This window comes from Hemicordylus capensis, chromosome 4, assembly GCF_027244095.1.
Source record: "Hemicordylus capensis ecotype Gifberg chromosome 4, rHemCap1.1.pri, whole genome shotgun sequence".
Classification (NCBI taxonomy): Eukaryota; Metazoa; Chordata; class Lepidosauria; order Squamata; family Cordylidae; genus Hemicordylus; species Hemicordylus capensis.
In genome coordinates, this window is record NC_069660.1 from 63,545,273 (window position 1) to 63,571,011 (window position 25,739).

General features: G+C 44.1%; 1 protein-coding gene across 11 annotated transcripts in view; it reads left to right on the top strand.

The window, feature by feature from the left end:
• The window catches only part of PLXNA2 (plexin A2), a 615,006-nt gene that overhangs the window by 342,278 nt on the left and 246,989 nt on the right, over positions 1-25,739 (top strand). For all 11 annotated transcript variants that reach the window (XM_053244546.1, XM_053244547.1, XM_053244555.1 and 8 more), the window contains 2 exons: positions 8,576-8,676; positions 24,002-24,125. In XM_053244546.1, coding sequence (XP_053100521.1) covers positions 8,576-8,676; positions 24,002-24,125 — 225 coding nt within the window. The remainder of the gene's footprint in view (positions 1-8,575; positions 8,677-24,001; positions 24,126-25,739) is intronic.

Genomic DNA, 25,739 nt, shown 5'->3' on the forward strand with positions numbered 1-25,739 from the left:
TAACAATAAAATAACCTTTGCTGATGATATTACAATATGAAAGAACAGTGTCAGTAAACACTAGTTCTACAAGTCTATATTAATGTAGAAAGGCCATTCTGTTGTGGATGCCTCTAAAGCACTGACCACTATGCAAGACAACTCTGTTCTAATAGAAACAGAAATGTTCACAAATGTATTTGAATGCACAATATCCCACTATGGAAAACCAGGGACTGTGGAAATCTGTTCCAAGCTGTTGGAGGCTGTTTTTCAGAAAACATTTGTATAATACACATCCAAGAATCCAAATATGTCTACTACAGGAATATAAACTGCAAGTTTTGTATAGTCCCAGCAAAGTATTAATAACAGCTGATAATATATCCAGGGCATATATGGAACAAAGAGGAGGAGTAAATTCCAAAGAAATTGATGTTGCTACACGCTACATGATGTCTTATTTACAAAAGACATCATGTCTTTAAATTTGCTCCAAACCAAAATTAAAGGAACTTCAAACAGCTACTGCAAATCCTAAATTCTGCATATTCTAAGAAAAAATACTATTTTGCAGGAATGGCCAGGTAGAAGAGTGGGAGTTCTAGAACACATCTTTGGTTATTGAAACTATAGAGAGGAATTGTGTAAATGATGGAATTTTTTTTTTTTAAATTACAACATTAGAGGGCCACATTACCGAAGGAAGAAAATACTGAAATGCAATGCAAGGATGATCTAGGAATTAAGCTACTGTATGTAAAGGAAGGGCTTGAGAAGCTGCTTATTTGCCAAGCATATGTGCTCAAATTGAAGACTTGTAAAACCCCCAAAGAACCTACTCTGCCTCACAGAAATAAAAAGAACCAATAACCATCTGTCAAAATAGAATGCAGAAACCTGCAAAAGTGACTGATAAACATATGACCCCAAGATAATATTTGGTTCAGACTGATGATGCAGCTGTCTGCAAGAGGAATAGGAGAGATCTGTAGAGCATTAAAGTCTTGGGCTAGTGATAGATGAAACAACTGGGAATGCAGACATAGTTACAATCAAATACAGACAAGCTAGAGTCTTGTCTGGAACAAATTGAACTGTTGTAGCTCAACTTGCTCATGAGACTCCAAAGGACAATTTGGATACTCAAATGCTTGTGACTACATGAAAATGCGAAATGACCCCCCCCCCAAACCCCATTAGATACAGAGAATGATATGTTATTTAAAAAGGGAGGAGATGTAATGATAATAGGAACCAATATGTTCTAAGAGTAGATACATGGAAAAAAGTTCTGAAGAACAGCAGCAGAACTGATGGAGACCCCAGGCAGCAGCCATTTTGAGATAATTTGAACTAAGAATTGCACAATCTTAAGTAAAATAAGTTTGTTCCAGATTTCAGTTCCCTGTATCTTCCTTTTACATTTGCAAAAGCAAATGTTGTATGGGGTATCTCCTATCTCTGTGTATAATCCTCAAAGGATATTAGATTTCAGCTAAAGAATGCCCTCCCTCCCCCATCACATCACAACTACTTTTGTTTCATCCTCCACACATTGTCAATGAGTACATTTTTGCACAACTGCCAAGTATCAAAGAGTATTATTTCACTTAATATGTGACTTCCATCACTTTTAATTTAATAATGGAGTTGGATTAAGACACTTTTGTGATGCCTACACTTGCTTACTTGTTCCAGGGGGAACTGAGCTGCATCTCTGAATTTATTCCCTGTTGATTTTACTCACTTACACCCATGCTTTTTTTACCCTTTGGAAAAATCTGTTAAGTAGAGCCCAGGAAACATGAAAAATAGCGGCCTTATTGGTTTCAAATGTAGAGAGGAACTGAGTTCCCACTCTATCAACAGTATTTGGCGTGAAAGTGGCCTTTGTTCCATGACACACTGATTCCTTTCAGCCTCTGACTCTCCAGCTGCTGGGAGCTGGGCAGTGTTTTGACGGACGGAGCAAATGCAATGCAGACAGTTGTTTTAATTCTCAGCCAGTTGCCGACATCACTCATGAGAGCCAGAAAAACGAAGCGGGGGTGAGTGGGGGGAAGAGTCTAGAGTCTTTCCTTTAGTTAGCTCAGCACAAGAACTACATTTGGATGGCAATGCAGAAAGAGAGCCCATTGGTGAGTGTAACGGATACAGCAGATTGTGCTTGTGCATGGGAGAGGTGAACTGGAGCAGGAATCCGACATTTCTTCTCAGACCTACTGGAGCATGAAGCTTTGGAGAGGGAATATTACACTTTATTTTTCTCTTCACTTTCGTCTTATCCCCAGGCGCTCCTTTCCCTTCCAGTTTTTCAGGCCTTCTCCCTTATTTCTTTTTTATTCTAGCTGTACATAGTGCCTGGAATTATTATTTTTTTAAGTCTTCCTGTTGTTTTAAAATACCTATAACTTGTTCATTGTCCCTTGAAGAACTTCATTTCCCTGTATGTGAAACTTCAGATACTGGAACAAAGTTGCCAAATTACATTCCAGGATAATGTGCATATCCTTAAGATTTTAGTCCCCAACCCAGTGATCAATTTCTATTGAACTCAAGGACAGACTTAAGAATATGGGCAACATGATTACAGTTAAGGAAAGTAAATGTCTGAAAACCAGAGAGATGGCAGAATTGAAGGAAGGGATTGTGAAACCTTTGGGGTTGGGACAGGGAGCATTCTTATTTAATACTTATTTTTCTCTGTAAACTGCTTTGAAAACTTGTGTCAAAAAGCAGTATATAAGTATTAGTTGCCATCGACATAGATCTAGGCCAACATGATGTTCTAATGTCTCTGTTAGAACTTGTGATGCCACTGCTACAGATGGGAAGCAGTGACAGCACTGTAGTGAACAGGTGGTAGCGCTACCATTCATGTCAATGGAAATACCGGTAAATGTGGTAACATTACTGTCAGTTGTCTATAGTGGTGGTGCTGCTTCCAGGTCTGCAACAGCAGCAGCACAGGTTCTTCTTATTTGTTTCATACAGTTTACATGTCTTCTCTCAAGGTTGTGCTTCTCAGTGGATGTATTCACTATGGACCCCACCACTGGATTAGGGAATGGAACTTTATCCTTTTTTTGCATTTTAAAATTTTATTGATTTTTACAATACCTTAACAATCAAGTTACACTTAATTAAGTAAATATTGGCTTCCCGCTTACCAGTCTGCACGGTTCTTGTTAACTATACATATAAGCCATTGCTATAATAATATAAAACATATATACTCCATCTTACAATTCGATTTTACCCTACCCAACCTGCTGTAATTACTAAATTTCAAACCCTGCTGAAAGGTCCATGTTAGAAAAATAGTTCTTTAAGTAAAGCAAGAAAAGTTCCCAATCTTATTTGAAACATTCCACGTTTTCATCCCTTATAAGTGTTGTAAGTTTTGCCATCTCCACATATTCCAAAATTTTTATCAACCAGTCTTCTTTTGAAGGCATTTTATTGTCTTTCCATTTCTGCACGTATACTATTCTAGCTGCCGTGATTGCATATATTAAAAAAGTTAAGTTTCTTCTATAGAACTCTCCTTGAGTTATTCCCAGCAAGAAGGATTCTGGCCTCTTAGAAAATGTCATTTGAAATTTTTTCTTCAACTCATTATATATCATATCCCAAAAAGGCCTTTGCCTTCCCACATAACCACCACATATGGAAGAAAGTTCCTTCACATTGTCCACATTTCCAACATTTGTTTGAAACATTTTTATACATTAATGCTAATTTTTTCGGTGTCAGATACCACCTGTACATCATCTTATAACAATTTTCTTTTAAAGTATAACAGGCAGTGAACTTTAAATCAGTTTTCCATAATTTTTCCCAAGCTGCCATCTCTATATTATGACCCACATCTTGAGCCCATTTTATCATAGTCATTTTAAACACTTCGTCTCTTGTCTCCTCCAAAAGCAAGGGAAGGGAACTTTATCTTAAGAAAAGTGAAGTGAAAAGAGCTTACCACTGGGCCCTCCCTTGGGCCAGCTCCAGTAGCTGGCATCATTGGGCTGTTGCTGAGAGCCCAGAGCTCTCGAGAGCCAAAAATGCCTGTGGCTGATCTCTGAGACTCTCTGTTTCATAGCCTTCACGTGATGTTGGTGAGGTGACTCTCTCAGGGCCCTCCAGGTAGGAGAGAGCCCATGGTGGGCAGTTTGTTGGTGGCTGATGCCGCACCATTGTGTAATTTTTTTATTTTAATGTTTAACAGATTGATTCTCTCTCTCCCCCTCCCTCCCTCGCTCCCTGTGCAACTCTAATATGGGGGTGCTCACAGTGGTGGATTAACGGAGAGGCAGAGTAGGCATTTGCCTACGGCGGCAAAGTTTGAGGAGCAGCAAATTTTGCCCCTCCTCAAATTTTGTCACCCCTCTCTGCAGGTAGCGGCGGCTGCAGCAAGGGTGGAGTGGGCGAGGATAAAGTCTCCTCTTTTACCCTATATAAAAAAGGCAAACCTTTTTTGTTTCAAGTAAAAGCCTTTTTGCCTATGGGTGGCAAAAAGCTTAATCTGTCCCTGGGTGCTCATCTCCCTTCTGCACTGGAGTGCATATGGCACCAACACTATTTTTAAAAAGTAATCTATCACAGCTATCTCCCCCCTGCATCAAATTCATATAGGTGGGATATTGCCCTTTTGCCAATGGAAAAAATATTTTGTTGATTCGTTATGCAGAAGATCCTAACAGACAGATGAGCAGAGTACAGATGAAATTTTTAGCAGTAGGCACAAAGCGAAAAGCCTGGATGTTGGATATGTTGAGGAGAAAGAGGGGAAGATACCTTGTACTGCCCTTCACTCCAAGATATCAGGTTCTAGCCATGCCATACCAGCATTTGTGAGCGGACATAATTAACCTTCTTAACCCAGTGAACAAAATAAATCTTGTGAACGCAGGATGCCTTACTAATCCACTTCTTTCCATAATCACTACTCAGAGCATGACCCACCTAAAAATAAGGCCATAAGTGTATTTTCCCAGGACTGAGTAGAATTCAGAGTCATCCCCAGAAGATGTCTGTCCCCAGTAGTCCATCAGGTTGGACATTTGGGAGAATAGCTTTTTGATCTGGAGTTGTGCCTGAAGAAGTGTTGCTTGAGGCATTAACAGAGACAGGTTCCCCTTGCACCAGCCAAGAATTGATCCTTCCTCAGTGTGTTCTGTTTGGACTGCTGGTGGGCCATCTGTCAGGACCGGCTGTACCCTCCTCTCTGGCCTTGCTAGGCTTCTCCACAGTCACGCAAAGTACCAGCAGGCAGTGAGGTAGTTCCATCTTTATGGACTGATGCACAATGCCTTGTGTTGCTGTTCTTCAGAGGAGTAATTCTGATTATCAATATTTTATTCAGATAAATGCTAACATGCTGCATAAAGAAACCAGTACACACGTAGTAACTGTCATGTATCAAATGGATATTTAATGCATTGCATTGAAAATTGCATTCCAGCCAGACTTGACTAACAGTGTCCCATCCTGTTCTGCTACCTCTTCATTTGAACTTACTCTTCTCTCACAATTGCCAGCTCCCTTGCTGAACTGCATGTAAGAATTCCTGATATATGTTAGCCCTGAAGCCACCCTCTGTTGGAAACCCTAACAGCCGGTATATGTCTGCAGTGCAGATCTCACTTTAAAACCCAGTGAAAGAACTTGGCTGGAATGTGTGCTACCGCACAGCATTCTCTTTTCAACATTCTCCCAAGTGACAAGTCTCCTTTCTAGATATGTATGCAGCTTTGTTGGTTGTAATGTGTGAAGTGACAGAGACTCCTACATGTCTCCTAGCAATCCCTTGAGCACACGTTTGCATCTATGTCCATGTGCACTGCCTGGTGCCAGATGCACCCCTCTCCACTTCAGGGCTTTCCCCCTGGCGTTTGATCCTCCAAATCCAGCTTCCAGCCAGAAAGATGAACACCTGGTTCAGCTGATAGGATGTTGATAGGACAGTCAAGACCTGTTAAATCTCATCAGTATGAATATTATTTTGTATCTGGATATGACTGTCCATAAAGCTATTCTCCCAAATGCCCAACCTGTCTGTAAAGTGGCAGTAATACTGGCCTACGTCACAGAGTTGTTGAGAGGGAGAAGCAAACAGAGATTATAAAGTGAAACTGATATGTCATTAATAGTCAATGTTCTAAATCTTATTGCTGTTGGATGCCTAACGAGGTAAAAGATTCCCACTGTATTCTTTTACCTTTTCCCCTGCTCTTGTGTCACTCAGGTAAACTTGTTTAGGCAGTGGTTTCTACTGTATAGATCTAAGGAAACTTTAAGCCCTTATTGAATGTAGTCAGTAATGATAAATGCTGAGAAGTGGTGACTGCTTGATGTAGCAACTGCTTGTTCTAATATAATCTGCAGTAAGCTGCCTGCAATGTGTTGTGAAGACCAACCAAAGGTAGCTGACTAGTGATCCTCCAAAGAACTCATTCAACCAAGACGTGTTTTAATGCAATTCAGCAGAAAAGTGTTGGGGATGTTGTCCAAAGGATGCTTTAAAAAGAGGGAGGGAAATAGTCCCTTAGCATAGGGATGATCTGAACTTGGGTTAAGCAGCAGCACATTAGAGTCCGGGTTTTTTTGTTTGCCGGTGTGATGTTCAACAAGTCACTTACAGCCACTACAGACATAACTCTGGCTTTTAACCAAAATTAAACTGAGATTGAGCCTCAGAAACACTAACTCCCTCCTGGCAGCCTTTCCTTTCCCTGCAGCAAATTCCCTCTTCCCACTTTAATTGGGGCTGGAGGAAATGTCAGCACTCACCTTAATTGTGTTAGAGTTAAACAGGGTTTTCCTTCTAAGCGGTGTAACTCTCTCCCCTCCCTAGGGAGGCAATTCTACATCAAAAGGGCTGGGGAGAGACCCAGAATCCCCGAATGATGCCTCACAACACAATACTACTCAAACAGATTTATTGAACTTTCAAACAATGGAGTCCAGGGGATTGCATCACCCCTTTCTCTCACATGGTTCACTTGATGTATGAAAGGGCTCATTCTGTCACAGTCCTTCTCCCCACTCAGATGAACTGTCTCTTCTCATCTTCAAGGAGAGGCCCAAGGCAGTTCAGAAAAGCAAATGCTCTCTCAGACTAGTAGTCCCCCCCCCCCGCAACCCCTTTTCTGTTTCAGAAATCTAATGTGCGGAATACAGCTCATCCATTCATAAATGCACTTTGCCTCTTCTGTGCCATCCATCAATTTCTCCCCTGGTGTCACCACTGGAAAGGCCTATCTCCTCCATGAATGCTTTTTGCAACCTTTTGTTGCAACAGATACCTGGCTGTCTCTACTTTCAGGACTCTCCCCCACCGCCCGACCAAGGCCTCCTTAGATAAGGGCATGGGATGGACAGCCCCTTCAACTTCATACCTTCAACTTCAGGTGTGTCAGATAAGAGGGCTCACCTGTGGTGTCCTGGGTAGGGATCTGCACAAAACTGTTTTGCTGGTTTGGCTCAAATCCAAACCGGATTTGAGCCAACCTGGCCCAGTTTGGTTTTGTGCCTGGTTGAACTGGACTTGGTTCGAGTTCGAACCAAGACATTTCATACCTGCTTGGAGCTCTACTGTGAAAGGGGAATCTGGTGAGGGGAGTAAGTAACTACTTATAAGTGCCAGCGGCTGCTGCGGTGGCAGTGGCTGGGGGGCGGGGGCAGCAGCTCCCCTCCATTCCCTCCAGCCTCCTCCAGATTAGGCAAGGCTGGCGGTGGTCCAGTTTGGGCCTCTGTGTGCATGCACAGAGGTCACTAAATGGCCTCCTCACTTATGCAAAAAGGCCTGAACTGGGCTGCTGTTGCCCTTGCCTACTCTAGGGGAGGCTGGTGGGAGTAGGGTGGAATGCCATGGATGCTTCAGCTGCCAGTGGCACTTGTAAGTAGTTACTTACTCTCCTTCCACCCACTCTACCCTTAGGCAAGTCCCCCTGCCCCTTTACTGGCAAAGGGGAATCCTCACCGGATTCCCCTTTACTAGTAGAGCTCCGAGCTGACTTGGCTTGAACTGGGCCCAGTTAGGTGCAAACTTGGAATGGCCTTGGCTGGTCCTGTTCAGCCCCAAAGCTGTCGAGCCCAGCTCCAAGCAAGCCAGCTCGCACACCCCTTCTCCTGGGTCAGCCTCAGCGCTGGTCCACAAGCTGGATCTAAACCGTGGTTTAATTTTGGTTTCACATATTGAATTAGGAAGAACTGTGTAAGCCACAGTACCAACATACTGCTTAATGGTTAACTGTAATGGAGCCAGCAGCAGGAAGAGGAGAATTTACTAGAGGGAAGGGAGGTATGGGGAGAAATGTGTATTCTCAAGGCTGGTTCCTGAGTTGATAACCATGGTTAACAGTGGCTTCGCCTTTCTGTGTTCCACTTTCCTTCTCACTATAATGAGGGCACTGAGGCAGCAGGAAGAGCAACCTATTTACCTACCTTTCCAGGAATGTTGTGAGCCTTAATTAAAATTTGTTCATTCATTTACTACAGAAAGTTCAGTTGTGCATGACTTGTTTTCTTGATTTATGGTGCAAACAAGATGAGGGAGATTGTATGAAATGAGTGTTTGCTTTGTTCTCTTTAGGTGTCCCAGGTTCCTGTTGAATCCTGTGAACAGTACACAACCTGTGGAGAATGTCTAAGCTCAGGAGATCCTCACTGCGGTTGGTGTGCTCTGCATCATACGTAAGTTGAGCATTAACTGTTGATGATTATTTTAAAACCATCCCAAATACCTCTTAATTCCTTCCACATGTGGTACCATTTCTGCTTAATTAATCCAACCCTGGTGCTTTTAAAACTGGTCATGCCTATATAAAGTTCATAGCTTGTAGGATAAATTTTATTGGACTTCTAAACAAGTGAACCCCCAAAAAGTTCATTTTGTAAAGGAGAGATTAATGCAAAAGAGATTAATGCAAAATCTCTTTTTTCAATATAATGCAAAAGTTTATATTGGTAGGCAGAGTCGTATCTAGGGAAAATAGCCCCTAGGGCAAGCACTGAAATTGCGCCCCCTGTCCAAACATCTGACACCCATCTTTCAGATAACTTTACCATAATATCAGCTGAAAAATACAAGTCAAGCTCGTTAATCTTTTAATATTTCAAAAACTATTTGACATAGCCAGACCAAAAAATGCTGGAAAACGACAAATGTCAGTATGCTGGGGCTCATGAAATACCCAAATACTATGTGGAGGTGTACTTGTTAAACTAAACAGAAGTTCCTTTCTAATTCTCTACTATGCATTGTAGCATGTGTTTTAAAAATAAATGGATAATTTGTCTTTTCCCAGATACTCTGAAAACAATTAAAGGATATACAGAGTAACCTGTATCACTGCTTGGAATATATTCTAGTATTTCAGAAAGACAGTTAAAATGAGAGAAAGAGAACAAGAAACTCCCAGTGGGGAGTAAGGATTTCACACTAAGGATTTCACACTGATTCAAAGACAAACTCACCATTAATAGTCATATTATTAAGACATCACATTTAACTCACTTATCACAAGAAGCAAGGTAAGAGCAAATGAATACAATCCAAGCTCATAAGCTTCAGCTCAGTATTCACAAACCCTGATTCTCTGTATATAGTGCCAAACTGAATATGTGTACAGTGACTTATATATATTTTTTTAAATTACCTGTAACCTCTTCGGGGGGCTTCCTAAAGGCCGGGGGGGTCTGCAAAGGTTCCCCCTTCCCCCACTGGCCTCTAGGGCCTCACAGGGACCATTTGAGCATGTGTTGTGGCCATTTAAAAAAAATTAAGGCCCCTGAAAACAAAATGGCCACCACGCATGCTCAAATGGCCTCTGTGAGGCCTGGCATGGCCTATGGCCTCACAGAGGCCATTTGAGCATGTGCAGTGGCCATTTTGTTTTTGGCGGTCATTTTTAAATTTTTAAAAAATGGCGCCCCCCTTCAAGTGGCGCCCGGGGCACATGCCCTGCCTGCCCTACCCTAGATGCACCCCTGCTGGTAGGAGTATAACCTCTAGAAACTTTAGTCACCTGAATAATCTCTGAATCCTGAATTGTTTTAAAGACACTGTGATGTGATTTATCTGTTCTTTTGCAATCAGTCATAGCAGCAGAATCTCATTGTTTTCAGTGAGATTTTGATGAAGTGATTATAGGATCCGGCCAACTAACAATAAGACATTTTGTGCAAAAAAACCAAAACAAAACCCAACATTTAAAATATCTCAATTTACACAGATATTTGTTTTTACCATTAACGTAATGCATTCATTAGATATTTGATTATATCACATTCCAGAAATAGTCACTATTGCCCTTAAAATCCACTTATTTGATCCTAAGATTGCTTTCATCTTCTTGCAATGTCTTCTCCATATCTTGTTTTCTCCCTGCCTCTATTTCTTTTCCACAAAACAAGCTACTGCACACCTGCCAAAATTCATTCCTGGCATCAATCACTTCCTTTAGGCTGTAACCTAATAGAATCGCTGCTTAAATACCACTTAGACATTTCAGAAAAGCTATACACTTCAGTCTCTGGCTTAAACCCTGAAAAGTAATGGAATTGTCCAGGCTTGCTAGCCTAGCTGTTCTCTGCTGAGCTTGAAGATGTCTGCTGGGACAAAGGATAAAGGTTTTCTAGGCAACATCCTGGGGGAAGCCGAGAAAGCTGCGCTTCTGAATTATCGAGGTGGTTGGCTTCTTTTTCTGTTCAACAATGGCAATGCTTCCTTAAGCGGAAGGGCTGCCCAAAGTGTGAAGGAGGGAGAGGCCTGAGGTTCACTTATAAAAAGGAGTTTAAAAAAACCTTTGGGCCTGATGCCAGCATTCCCATTAAATGTTTAGCAGTTGGGGTGGAGGCAAAGGGTGCCCACACAATAGGAGTTGGCTATGTGCCTATGCAGCAGGTGTTGAGAGAGTGACAGGGAGAGAGAGAAAGAAGCAGTGGGGGGGGGGCGGGGGAGGCTCTGACACCATATCCTGATTGGATCAGAGACCTGCATATAGCAAGCTAATTTCAGTGCCACACTCTGGAAGAATACATTCAACTTCGAAGGCTTGTTGCCACCTTAAAAAACAACCCAGCAACAACCCATTCCTGATGTCATTCCTATCAGCATATTAAAGTAAAGCACATGAGAACAGATTTTCCGAAAAGCTCATCTTTGGTTTGGCACCAAAAAATGGTTTTTCCAAATAGCAGAGTCTCCAGAAGCTCTGGTTGCATGCAGCCATTAGCATAAGCTTTTCCCATCACAGTTCTGAAGTGGCAAAGGAAACTATATCCAAGTGGAACCCCCAGCCCACGGTGCAACTTTTAAACGTTCAGGAGCCCTCTTAGAGGTTAGATCTGGTGACTGTAAAAGCTGTGTACTAGGCCTTGCATACATGCTCAGATTCCTCCTTGAAGGAAAGGGTCTGAATTTTGTTTTTGTTTTTAAATTGAAGCTTCTTGAGAGCATATTTTGGAACACCTTTGTTAGCATAATTCTCAAAGTAAGAGGCAGAACTCCCCAAGTCAATGCAAAAGTTGCTAGGATAGTGGCCTCAGCAACAGAGGTGCCATTAGGCACTAACCTTGGGGTCCAGGTCCATGTGCCCACTCTCTTAGAGGGCCCCATGATTTTCCCCAAGGGAAAATCGCCCTGATTTAAATGTACACTGCCCTGAGCAATTTTTGGAAGGGCAGTATATCAACCAATCAAATAAATGAGGGCCCCTTTTATATTTATGTAATGGCTTGGCCTAGAGTTCTGAAATTCAGCACAGATGTAGGACAGGCTATCAGGACTCTGTGTATTCATTGTAAAGAAGATCGGCCAACATGTTAACTTTTAATAATTTCTTGAATTAAAAGAAAATCCCTATAAGTGGCTTGTTTCATGACGTAAAATTATAAAAACATCTGGAACTGAAGCCTTGGACCATCATTCCATCCCCATGTGAATGAATCTACCCTTTGCCTTCATAAAAAAGGGCAAAATCTGCCCCACCCTTTGTCCAGCCCTTTACATTTCCAGAATGGCTAGACCTAGCATTCTGAAATTGGGTACACATGTAGCCCAAGATGGCAGGACTCTGTGAGGTCATTCACACAATCAAAAACTGTATTGTATCCAGGTTTGGGAGCTGTGTATGCTCTCAGTTTTTGGTTGTGTGGAAGCAAGTTAGGAGGAAAACCTGGGTAGCTTTTCCTCCTACCTTGTTTTCACACCGTAACTTCTACCCTTGTTTTCCTCCTACCTTGCTTCCATACAACTGAAAATTGGGAGCACATACAGCTCCCAAACCCAGGCATTACACCATTTTTGATTGACCTCTGTGTAACTTTTTTTCAAGGAGATCTGTCAATCCTGTGAATTTTAATGATATTTTTCCCTAGTGCAGTAAAGCTGCTCTATGAATCTGTTTATAGATTACTTCACACCTAGTGAAAGTGGAATTAACTTTTACATCTGAATAAACAAGCAACTTTAAAAAAACAAAACAAACATATGCACTGTGTTAAAGTTGGTTTGTGATCCAAAAGGTCTGCATGAGAACTATGAAGCAAGGGGCATGTGTTGTGGTTTTAATTCTCACCCACCCCTTATGAATGCACTTTATGTCCAAATTGGTTTTGTGTTTGTACCGTGGAGCAAGGGATACGTGTTGTGTCCCAGTTAGTTTGTGAATGGTCAAGGAGCTGTGTGAATCTATTGGAGCGTAGTCCTTTTGGGGGGGGGGGGCAAATGCTCTCTGGCCCAGATCTGTGGGTTTGTAATGAATGATGAAAAAGATGTATGGATCCTTTGGGGGTTTTATAGTTTTTTGTTTTTCTTCTTCTTTCCCAAATGCACTCTAGCCCACACCTGTGGGTTTGTGGTGAAATGTATGTATACATAGAGAATGCTTATTCTGCAGTGGGCCCTGTAAGCTCATTAGGTTCCGGTTCCAAAATTACCTAGCTCCACCCCTGCTCAACAATTACACATCGTCAGATAAAATATTAGCATCAGGGCTTCAACCCACTTGGATCAGTTATTGTGATCAGACTAAGGTACACTCTGCTTATCTATTTATTTCTTTACCCCTTCTTTCTCTACTAGTATGTTGCTGGGGGTGACCTATTTTTGCAGACCTTTTATCCCATGGATACCTTAATACATGCCATACCACCACCATCCCGGCCCCAACTTTACTTGAGTCATTCTGCCCCATATGAGGCCGGCTGTCCTTACCTCTGAGGACGGAGTGGTGAGGAGGTCCGAGGAGGCTGGGATGGGTGACAGCCGGGGAGAAGCAGAAGAGGGGCAGAGCCCTGAAAGGGCCAAAGGGGAGGTGCGCGAGGATAACATCAGCAGCACATTTTGTGAAGGGAGGGGGTCTGAGCAGGAGGAGGGAGAAGGGGGAGAGTCATTGGCAGCAGCTGCAAAGGGTAGGCAATTACAGGGAGTAAAGAAGGGCATTGGCCCCAAATTGGGGGTGGACGATGCATAGCCTGTGAGGATACATATAAGGAGCCGGCCGGGGATGAGAGGCTGGCTGGTGGCAAGGGCCCCTGTAGAGGGGCAGACACAAGCAACAAGCAGCCTGGGATGGAGGAGGCACAGGGTGACGCTCAACCCCCTCCCTGTCCCTGCTCTGAGGCCAGACCTGGTAAACCTAGTCAGGCTTGGTAAAGGGGACAGGGATGTATAGCCGGTAACAAGTCTAGTGACTGTTGCACCTGAGCTGCCTGTCTGTAGTGCCCATGCAACATTTGAAGTGGCTGAGTGATTCCTGTTTCTTAAATCGTAGAGATGCAGTACGAAAATGTTTGAGAAGAGTGGCATCGGCTTATATATTCAAGGGTCAGGAAGAAAGATTAATAGATTAGTTAGCCTGATCTCTTACATAGAATAGACCACGAGGCTCTTCCCACAACCAGGAGAAACTGGGCTAAGGGAGCCTAGCCTGGTGTTTCTTGGTCGTGTGCTGCAATGGGAGCTGTGTTGCTCCCGGCAGCAAACCTCCCTAAGTGCCCCTCCCCTTAAACGAGGTTAGCTCCACGCCGTGGCAACTCACAAGGAGACCCCTGACCAGGAGGCTGCAAGAAGCCTCCTGGCATGGGGGTCTCTCCAGAAAGTCCCATGCTGGAAATTCTGGGGGCCAGACAGCCCCCAATCACTGCCACCCCTACCAGCTCTGTGGGGCTGATCTGGCTGCCCAGGGTGGGCTAGCCACTCATGTGTGGGGAGAGCGGGCTTGACCCGCTCTCCCCGCCAAACCCCTTATGGCTTTCCACACTACTCGTGTGGAGAGCCTCCACATATGTTTAGCCACCTGCAGAATCTTTCTAATCATTAAGTATCTATCTATATAATTCTCTTGGGTGTACCTTTAGAATGTGCGTCCCGGCAGCCCAGCTGATTGGCTGGGCTGCGGAGGAGCCTGATTGGCTAAGGAGCACCCAGGAGAATTGACTGGCTGGGCAGATGCGAGGCGGCGGCTGGCGGGCCCGGCCAGGCCGCTGGTGGCGGCCGCACTCGGCCCCGCTGGAGACGGGGGGTGGATAGAGAGAGTGGTAGCCGGCCCTAAAGAGCAAACAGATGCTCTGTGCGGGGTCGGCTTGTGTAATGCTAAGAGTTGAACTTTAGGCCCTTGGTTGCTCCAAATGGATTCTTGTCCCTGCCTGGACTAGCAGGTTCTCTGATTTGCTATTGTGAGATGCTTCTGTGATGAACATAGGGAATACTCAAGCAACTGCAATCTCTTTTTATTAAGCTATTAATACTTTCAACATTTCCGCCCTTTCCATATGTCCATATTAGGGAAAGCAGGATCATCCAGGAGATGAGGGAAGCAAACAGCAGAGAATAGACCAGGGCTAATTCTGAAAGGGATCTCAGCAGGAATGGCCTTTCCTTGAGGCAAAGTGAGGTGGTCACCTCAAGCAGCAGATTATTGGGGCACCAGCAAGGCAGCAAGTTGTCTTTCACTGCTCAGCCATGAGTGTGGCAATGCTGATTGGGGCACAAGCAGGAACACTGCAGCCCAGCATACCTGTTTTGGAGAGCCCCGGCAGGGGGAAAGCAGCGGGTAGGCAGCGCCTTTAGGTAAGCAGTGCTGACAGGTAGGTAGCATCTTCCCTGTCTTTTAAAGCAGACCCCCACCCCACTCTACCCTGTAACAGTTTGTGTACATCCCTAGCTGTAACTATTGTTGCAACTTCAGAAAATCCTACAAGTCCTAGGAGCGTTCACTTCCTGGGATTCCATGGGAAAAGGCAAAAAGCTCATCTTTTAAAAGTCAAGCCACAGAACATGGATGCTTGCTCTCATACTGTCAGAGACTGACCAGGAGAGAGGTCTTGGGGTCGTGGTAGACAGCTCTTTGAAAGTGTTGATTCAATGTGCGGCAGCTGTGAAAAAGGCCAATTCCATGCTTGGAATCATTAGGAAGGGGTTTGAAAACAAAATTGCTAATATTATATAGTGCGGCCACATTTGGAGTACTGCGTGCAGTTCTGGTCACCATATCTTAAGAAGGACATTATAGAACTGGAAATGGTACAGAATAGGGCAGCCAAGATAACCAGGGGCCTAGAGCACCTTCCTTACACGGCAAGGCTACAAGACCTGGGGCTTTTTGGTTTTAAAAAAAAATTACTGAAGGGAGACAGATAGAAGTCTATATAAAATCATGCATGGTGTGGAGAAAGTGGATAGAGAGAAATACTTCTCCCTCTCACATAACACTAGAATGAGGGGTCATCCTATTAAACTGATTGCCAAGAAATTTAGGACCGACAAAAGGAAGTACTTTTTCACAGAACATATAATCAACCTATGGAATTCTCTGCCACAAGATGTGGTGACAGCCAACAGCATGGATGGCTTTAAGAGGGGTTTAGATAAATTCATGGAGGACAGTCTGAGGGCTATAGGCCACCTCCAGCCTCAGAGGCAAGATGGCTCTAAATACCAGTTGCAGGGGATTAGCAGTAGGAGAGAGGGCATGCCTTCAGGTCTTGCCAATGGGCTTCCCAGAGGCATCTGGTGGGCCACTGTGTGAATCAGGATGTTGGTCTAGATGGGCCTTGGGCCTGATCCAGCGACAGGGCTTTTCGTATGTTCCTATGTTAGGAAGTGAAGAGAACTAGATCCTTTTCTACTTAGCCCTGCCAATCCAAGAAAGCTGTTTGAGGGGGCGAGGGAGGGAGAAGCTTTGTTTTGAGCTACCAAAGGTTTTGGCTCAAATTGGGGCCAAAGCAAATTGGGGATCTTTTGGAAGCCCCAAATTACTCCCAAAGCAAAGTGGTTCCCTAAGGGAAGCAGCCCCGCTTCACACAGGCCTATAACTCTGCATCCCATTAGTCAGTGGCCTGGGCAGGGACACCATAATCCTGTTAACATTGTACAGGGTAGTATATGAATATGGCCAAACACACATGGAAAGCTTACATGGGTAAGGGTGTTCCACATGGCCACATCCGATATAAATCAGGCCTGTGTAGACTTGTAGTTATCCCAGAAGGCAGAGAAAAAGCAGGACCAAAATTGCAAGAAATGTTACATCACTGCTGCTTGCAAAAACGCTCAATGTACTTTAAATAGATTCTTGCTTAACAGTCATTGCTGGGAGGGCAAGACAGGGTTTTGATATTCTTCAAAGCAGAGGTAAAATGGGAGGCAGTAGACTCTGAGGGGGCTAATTTGTGCGCAGCCTGGTGCCTCACTTTGCTTATTCGTCTGCTCAATAACTGCCTCTTACTACATGCCTGTGTGTATATTTGTTTTTTTATCACTTTTTTCTGCTTTTTGACAAGAAGCCCTCCCCACAGCAGCCAACTATAAGATACACTCCAAAATTCTTCACATAACACTTAAAAAATTAGAGGCATGTCAAGAACTCATTTAACAACACTAAAAATAACAACAGTAGCAGCATGTTAATTTTTTTTTTAAGGGTCCACTTTTAGTCTTCCCAAACTCCAGCAAAACAGAAAGACCAGCGCCGTCTCTAGGTGGGTGCAAGGCCTGGGACAAGCAGCACTGTCCCTCAGCCACACTCCGCCACCGCTCCGCTTCTGCAGCAGCATCATGGCTGCCCCCCACCCCTGTGTTCTCCTCCTCCTTGGATCAGGCTGCCTGGGAGAGAGGGAGGGAGGCTGGGCTAAGCTGGCCAGACCCCAGCAGAAGGGTGGGAGAAGTGTAGCAGCTGCCCTGCCCACCTGGCTGCCCTCCTCTACCTCCTGCTGGGGGCAAGGCTCCTCAGCAGCATCCAGGCAGCAGGAGTGAGAGGCACAGGCACCACCACTGCTGCCCAGGCCCCACTGTCTCTCCCCCCCAACTACCCACCAGACTTGCCTTGGTGAGGCAGGCGGGGGCAGCGACAGAGGCCGCATGTGGTTTATTTTAACAGTGCCACTCTTCATCCTATTGGGCACCTGGTGGCAGATTCTGTAAAGCCTGTGTGGAGGCTAGCTGAGCGGTGGAGGCGGGGCAGACCCTGCAAAATACCAGAGGAGCTCCTGCTGCTTTGGAGAAAGAAATCACACACCTCCTCTACTGCTGCCCCTAGCCTGGCAGGTGGTTGGGGGAGAGAGACAGTGGGGCCTGCAGGAACACGGGGCTCAGGGCAATCGCCCTGGTTGCCCCGCCCACAGGATGGTACCTTTGTGTGCATTCTTAAGGCAACAATAGATATAGCATGGAGCTTTTCCAGACAGACAGCCGGCTTTACCATGGGTTTTCTGCGAGCCTTTACTGCGAGTTCGAAGTTTTCCCAAAAACTAGACACAAAAAGTGAATTTTTTAACCCTGGATATAAATCGGACTACGCTTTAATGCCCAATAACAAACCCGAATTGTGTGTAAATTGCTCCCTGATAGCTCACAGGGACTACAGGGTAAATTTGGCTTATATGTGAACACACACCTCCATTCCAGAGGAGATGTGAACTAAAAGCTGAGTGTGAAAAACTTCCAGGAGAACCTGGCAGGGAAGAACATTCCACAATGCAGCCATGACATATCAAGTATCTAACACCAAACACAGAACACAGTCAGGTTAATAGCTGATGAAGTACTCTTACAATAATTGTGATAACTTGCCAAACATCATAGAAGCCAGTCAGTGGCAGAGGAGTGTTTAACCTCTGGAGCCCTTCATCCTATGTCCAAAGTCCTACTCAGACTAAACCTTGAATCCTGTTAAGTTCAATTCTTTGGCTGCTCTTGAAATGAAATGCAAGGTGTGATGCAGTGTAAGATTACAGTTCAGAATAAAAATCCAATGGTCACCAAGGATTCATACACAGCATAAAGGTGCAAGTGTTTTATTAAACATGCTTTTTCTAGCCTAGAGGATTGTATGTGCCTTTCCTTAGAATTTATCTGCCTCACTACTTCCTATATGGAACAGTGACAATTTTTAAAGCCCTACTCTGAACTCATGAATACTGCATTAATCTTGCTGTCCCCAGTGCCATTTTTGTATTTGGAAGCTTCCAGTGTAGAATTGTGTATATTTCAGTTGTCAACTCCTGCCTTTAATTGTTTGCTGCTTCTGCCAAGTGGGTCAATATGGAAGAAGCTGGAGGTCAAAGCAGTGCTGTTCACACTTCATTTGTTAGGGGTTGGATAAGGACAGATGAGCAGATGAGGTGGTGACATTATGTGATGGCCAGTTTGTTTATGCTTAAGGCTGATTGTCCAGCTTCATAGTTTACAGACACCAAGCAGATCTGCAGCTCACCACTTCTCTTCTGTGATTTTCGGAAGGCATCCTCAAGCTATGCACAATGAGCCCCAATTTCTTCAGCTGGAGCCCTCAAGAGTTCTTGGCTGATGTAACAATGCATTCATGGTTGCAAGTTCCCAGATCTGGACACTTGTACAAGTCATTTCTGATGGGAGTAGGTCTTAAAACCCTCATGCTATTATGCATGCATAGAGTTTAATTTCTTTCTTTCTTATTTATTATTAAATTTTTTATACCACCCTTCCAAAAGGCTTAGGGCCGTTTACATTAAAACACCATTAAAATCAATTAACAATTCAAACAAAAATTATAAAACTACATAAAATAATAATTAACAATTAAAACATCATAAAACACCAATTAAATATTAAAATACTTTATTGTGCATCTGTAGATTAGTCTCCTTATTTCAGGATTCAGAGCAGAATGTATTACCCTGGACACTTAAAGGACAACTCACTGGTAGATGATGGAATTAGGGAGCTGAGGAAAGAAGGGGGTGAAGTGGGATTATGGAAAAGGCCTCCTCACACTGTGACTAGAGATGAGATGGGAGAGACTGTAAACTGTTGGCAGGCATGGGGTCAGTAAGAGCACAGAATTTGAATGGCAAAAAGGCCTGGAAGCAAGTTGTCCAGGAAGGCAGAGCGGGTATCTGTTTGAGAAACAGAGACCTGAATAAAGTATGGCACAGGAGCTCTGCAAGAAAATCTCCATTTTCTGTTAGTCTTTTTTTAAAAAGTGGTTTCCAGGCAATTTATGGGATCCATATGTCAGTGAATCCCGCCGCTTTTCCCCCTGCAATGGAGACTTAGTAATGGGAAAGCTGCATCTGTTGCAGTTTCCACCTGTTATGTAACTATTAAAAGCACAGAACTTATGTCAGGGAAAAAAGCTTCAGTCACACTGAGTGCTTTCTGTTAGGAACATGTGAAATGTTGCTTATCATATTGAAAACTTTTAAAATTGGCACTTCACCTGAGCAAAATTTAACTCCCGAGCTTACTGCACGTGAAATATGGTGCCAACAAAGATGTTTGAACCCCCTGAGAAACTTTGCTAATCTCTCTCAAACACACCGTTTAGATTTACCTGAAATACTTCCTGAAACTCAGCCTGGGCAGGACCCAAACCTTAAGAAGAAGAGAGAGTCACAAAATTCCTTATTTAGTAGGGGAAATCTAGACTTTGAGGTGAAAATAGAAGGTATGAACATTCTGCCCTACATGCAGTGTCTCCAGCACTTGGTGTGCCAGCTTTAAGGTATGAGTTAAAATAGAAAGGAATCAAAGTTGGTTCCATCTCCTCCTCCTCCGCCGCCTCCAGCCACCCTGTTGTTCTGGCGGCAGGCAGAGCCCACAAGGAGACTGCTAAAGAGTCTCCTTGGTCCAGTGGGATCTATAACCTGCATGGCTCCTCCATATGCTGCTGTTTGCTAGTATGTTATTGTCTCCAAACCTATTTATCTCTGTTAGGGCTGTTGCCATAAATAGTATGATTTTAAAAAGAGTCATTCCAGCAAGTCAATGCGATAAAGGCTCCAGTCAAGAACTCACATTAGAGCAATCTTACAGATTCACTTATAACACAATAATTCTTTTCTTTGGCAGCATTTATATTTTGGTCCTTTATATTCAAGTAAAGGAGGAGTGTGCAGAGAGAAAATAGCTGTCTGAATTGCCAGGTATCACTGCAACTGTTTGTGAAGAGAAAGCAGTACCCCCCCCCCCCCACACCGCATGTTGTTTCTTAGTCAGCCGCAAATGGTGCTTCAGTAATGAAGATGGCTTGGCTTTGGAGTGTTTTAAGTCCCAGTTTTGTGAGCTACGCTTGTCACCTCATTTGGAGGAAGTTTGTCACGCAGCGATTAAGACTCTTTGTTGAGCAGTCAGCATGCCTGCTAATGTAGATGTTTACCTAAGACTGAATCCTGCCGTAGCAAATGGAAGAAAAGACAGTGAATATGGGTTTTGCAATGTGCCTCCCTTTTCGTTATATCCAGTCTCCATGGTAGGAGAAGAACAAAATCCTCTTGCAACACTTACAGTGACAAGCGCTTCCAAGAGAAGTTTGGAGAGGCAATTTGTAGGGGAGTGCTGTATACTGGTGTGGGACTCCAAAGCCTTTCAGAACCTATTCAGAACTGTGCCAAAGTCAGTACTGATTTTATGTTTCAGTGCAGCGCATTTCTGAGGCACAATATTAGCCTTGGCCAACTACAGATTCTAGCCATTCCCATGATCCTCTAAAGCTCATCAAAAGTGCTAGAAAGTAGCCCCACACCTGCCACTACTTAAACAACTGCTGTTTTAAAGCTGCCTCCCTTGCTGAAAGAGCATACTGGCAACTTCCAGGCAAGATGTTAGACTGTTATTTCGTATACTCTTAAATTATATGGTTGGCCATAGAATCATAGGACTGTAAAGTTGGAAGGGCTCCGAAGATCATCTAATTCATCTTCCCCAAACACTGCTAGCAGACTAATCCATATCATTGAGCATGTAGAAGTGTTTTGTAGCAGCAAAGAATAGGATCAATCAAGGTTCGTGAAGCTCGAAGTGCCTACTGGAATAACACCCACCCACATTTTGCGTGCAAGTAAGCCAAGCCATGCTGCACAAAAAGAAAAAATTTAAAGGTTACCTTGCGTGTCATTCTATACAAAATTCTATGCAGAAATTCCTTCCTTTTCTAAACATAGTGATTATTTGGGCACTGAGCATGAAAGCACAATCCTCTTCTTTAAGATTCCCCTTGTAAACCTACCCAGTTAATTTGCTTAGCTTTTTAGGACAAGAACATTGGCTGTGATATGCCATATTTTGGTTCTGAGCCTTCCAGCTCTGTCTCATTGGATGCCTTATTTTCTGCCCTGCTGCACTGAGTCCCGCAGACATAGTGCGTTTGGTAGCATTCCATCTTCTACCAACTTCCTCAGAGCTCCCTCTTTGTGTGTTCATTGACCTCTTAGCTTCTCATGATGAAGCAAAATGAAAAGATGGGGGGATGATTAGCCTTTTCTCTCCATTTTTCTTCCTTTCAATAGAAGCTCAGAATTTCAGTCCACTCTGGGGCACTTCTTAAATGAAATGACTTTGGTGATGAGCCAGGTGTCCAACATATGCCAGCTGCAGTGCTCATAACTTAGCTTGTGACATGTAATGGCTTCTGTTCAAGGAGGAATGTGGGGGCAGTGGGGGGAGGAAAGAGAGCTCCTGGGAGCCTCAGGCATAAGAATGAATCTTAACTCTAGTGCCTCCAGTGTGCAGAGCAGGAATCCAAGTTTCAAGACCCTTCACCTCCTTGAGAAGGAAATTAATTAACCACAGATTTCTTTTTAAATTAAAGCATAGCTGTTGCACTGCTATTGCCACTCAGTCTGAGTGACTGGTATATTTATTAGATAGGGAAATGAAGGATCACAGTCAGCTGCAAAGCCTTGTATTGGTTGGTTATTCAGCCTCTGAAATTGAGGTCCTGTTTCCAGGGGCTTAGCAGATGAAGCCAACGAAGGGGTGGCTCAGTTCCCATTTTAGGCAGCATCAGGGAGAATCAGTTTTTGCCAAAAGGTTGCATCCCCAGAGGTTTCCATTGTCCCTTCTGTGTACTAACTTTCAGAAGAATTGCAAAATGAGAACTTTAGCTCATTGGAAAACCAACCCTCATATGACTGCCAACATTTTCAGAGAGGTCCATTTCCAAGATTGAGCCCTCATCCCTTAGATACTGTTCCTTCCCTAAATCCCATTGCCTCCTCTTACGTGTGCTAAGAATGTCCTCAACCCATGCAGCAAGTTCAGAGAGCAAAGGGCATGCCGAAAAACAGCCTGGGCTGCTTCTTCATAGTTGTGTGCTGAACTATCATTTCATACAGACTCACCTGACCTCTTTTGGAGACGTTGCATAACCTTTCTGTTTCTGCCAGCTTTTAATGGGAAGGATAATGCTTTTATTTGTATGTAAAGGATTACTATATTTAGTAATCCTTTATTGCATTTTATTTAGCCTACTCTGAGGCTTTGTCTACCTTTGCAACAGAGTGCAATGGGAACAGGTTGGTAGCATTTTGCAGTGGTTGTGGACTGTACTGCTTCACACTGCAGGGGCTGGTGGGGTTCACATTTTTGAATGCTCCCTGATTTAAAATTTAGCACACATAGAGAGATGATCTAGTTTAAGGCTAGTTTTCTACTTCTGGATTCTTGCCTGGGGTGGTGGCAGCACATGGAGGATTCTTACAGGGTGGATTATACAGGAGAACATTCAAAAGAGGTATCTTTTACACTCTGTTTTATCACCTCTGTTACCTTATTATGCTTATGTAGACCAGGCATGAGCCCCAGTCTAGGAGCTCAAATAGGTCTGTAAAGTTGGACTAGACAGTTTCTATAATCTTGGAAGAGGGGGACTTTGTTCCCCATACAATATTCCGTAGACGCACTCAACACAATCCACTCAGAGGTGACCAGTCTCTATAATCAAGTCAGTTCTGCAGAGCTGTAAGAGCTTCACAGTGTTGAGGCAGAAGCACCCAGGCAAGACTGGGACATAGCATATAAAAGCCAACATAGCTATAACACTGACTGTGGCATATCTCTTATCTCTCATTTTAAAAACAATTTTCCTTACAAGCACACCTTGATTAACATCTTACCGGGTCAATGGGCATCAAATAAAATCACTGTATTGATCAGATAGCCCACAAGACTCTAGTTGCCCACCTGTTCCTTATTCTCCAGAAGCATCTGCTCTCTGTTGATTCTCATTCTCTGATACTTCACTGATACTGAAGCCTTCTCTGTCTTGACTGATAATACTCGCTCTTACTGTTTGAGAGATTGAGGCAGGATGTGACCAGTTGGTTTAACATCATGGATGAGCTGGAGAAAGTGGATGTGGTTTACAGTAGGTACGAATTAGGAGATGAGTAAATGAACAGGGAGAAATGTTTTTCTCTCACACAGTTGTCTCATGGAAAGGCTTTGCAATAGGATGTTGCTGAGAAGACCCTTCTCATAACTGCATATCCCCCCCCACCAAAGCATGCACTAAAATTAGTTAAATTCCTAGACAATATGGCCAGGGTATGAAATAAACATCTCTTATTACTGAAAAGGTGGGAATGGCCAGTAGAAGTTTTATTCTGCAGCTTTCAACGTTTGTCTAGTACACGTCTGTATTATCTGGTTCTGGCTGTTACTGTAGATCAAGTACTAGGCTCTATAAACAGCCTTGGGGAGTACTTATAAAACTACTAGTGGTCTGTTTACACTAACCCGTGTCTTTGGTATCAGGTGTTCCCGAAGGGACAAGTGTGAGCGAGCAGACGAACCCTACCGATTTGCAGCCAACATCAACCAGTGCATGAGTATCATTGTGCAACCCAGCAGCATCCCGGTTTCTGAGCATAGCCTTCCAGTAAGTAGCAGTGGCGGGGTGGGGGGGGGGGACTGTTTGCTTACATGACATTGTGTTCATACTCTGAATTTCCACAAGTGATGTTCTCCTGTCTCAGAAAACAATGGCACAAGAAAGCTTCTGCCCAACGTGTCCTGCTAGAGTGTGGGGGCAGGAAAAAAAAAAATGCTCTTTCACGAAGTTCTATGCCACAGGCTGTATTTTTCCTGAGCTACCGGGGGAAAATATCTGCTCTCTTTTCATTTACATGGCTGAAGCTGATGGTTACTGCAAGGTTGCCTGACTCTATGTGGAATAAAACAAAAACAGATTTGTCCTGCTTTTATTAATTATAAAATTGGTTTTAAAATCATACTTAGCATTGGCAATTATTGCATTGTTCCAAGTAAGGGTCCATTCACACACAACTCTCTCAGAGTATGGCAGCCACTGGGGCTGTTTACATTAGCATCCCTACCTAGGCTTGCACATCCCTACCAGGGTAGGGGTGCTCCTGTGGAGCACTGGGATCAGGCCCGATCCTGGCACTGCCCCACCAGGTAGCCCAAGTTTTTTATCCGGGCTATTACTGAGGTATAAGGACACCCTTCTACCCTAGTCCCTGGTTATGTGCACACTCAGGCTGCCTCGTGTACTCAAATCTGGCTGGCAAGAGTGCCCAGCAGCAGGGGACTCCCTGAATGAACTGTGGTCCTGGTGTGGTGCATTGTGGGATGCTGGAGGATTTCCTTCTCCACCTCCTGGCTCTGCAGCTCACTGCAGCTCCGATTGTATGCTGGATGAGGGTTGATCGTGTGGAGGGATGTTGATTGTGGGACGAAGGGTGGGAGGGAGGGGTGGAGGGAGGAGCCGGCCTCCCCGCCAACCCTCCCCATTTCCGTTCCATCGTGAAAACAACCTTACTATGTGTCAACTTTGAGTCAAGCACTCTGAGATTGCCACATACAGATCTAAATATGGATTGGTTTTGTTTTGTTTTTGCCTGCCACTTTGAATCTAGCCTTTTCCGTATTCACACCAGCATGTGAAAAGCCAATCCATGCTGAGTTTGTGTGTGGCATTGGCGTATTTCACTGGTGGCTGGAAGCTGTGGTGGCTGGTGCAGGGTCTGCGGGGGGGGGGCAGGCAGCAGGAGGAAGCTTTAACTGTAAATTAGTAGGTGCTTACATCTCCTCCCACCGTACCTGAAAGCTGTTCAAAGTAGCGGTGCACCGCCCAGCACCTGCTGCAGTGGAGGATCAGATCAGCCACTCAGCTGGCCTCTGCACATGCATGGAGGCCATTTGCTGGCCATGCAAATGGTCTCTGCCAGCTGAGTGGCAGAGCCCATTTCCCACCGCAGCAGGTGCTGAGCGGTGTGCCGCTGCTTTGAACAACTTTCAGCCGCAGCAGAAGGAGAGGTAAGCACCTACTAATTTACAATTAATGGTGCCTCCCACTCCCCCCCCCCCCCGCGCCCCCAGCCACTGCTGGCTGGAAGTCAACACAAAGTGACCATTATCTGAGAGGTTTGTGAGAATAGTTGTCTTTTACAGGCCAACCTTTGAGTTGGTAGAGTTTTAATAGAAATAGAGTTTTAATAGAAAATATAATTCTATTATATTTTACATCTAT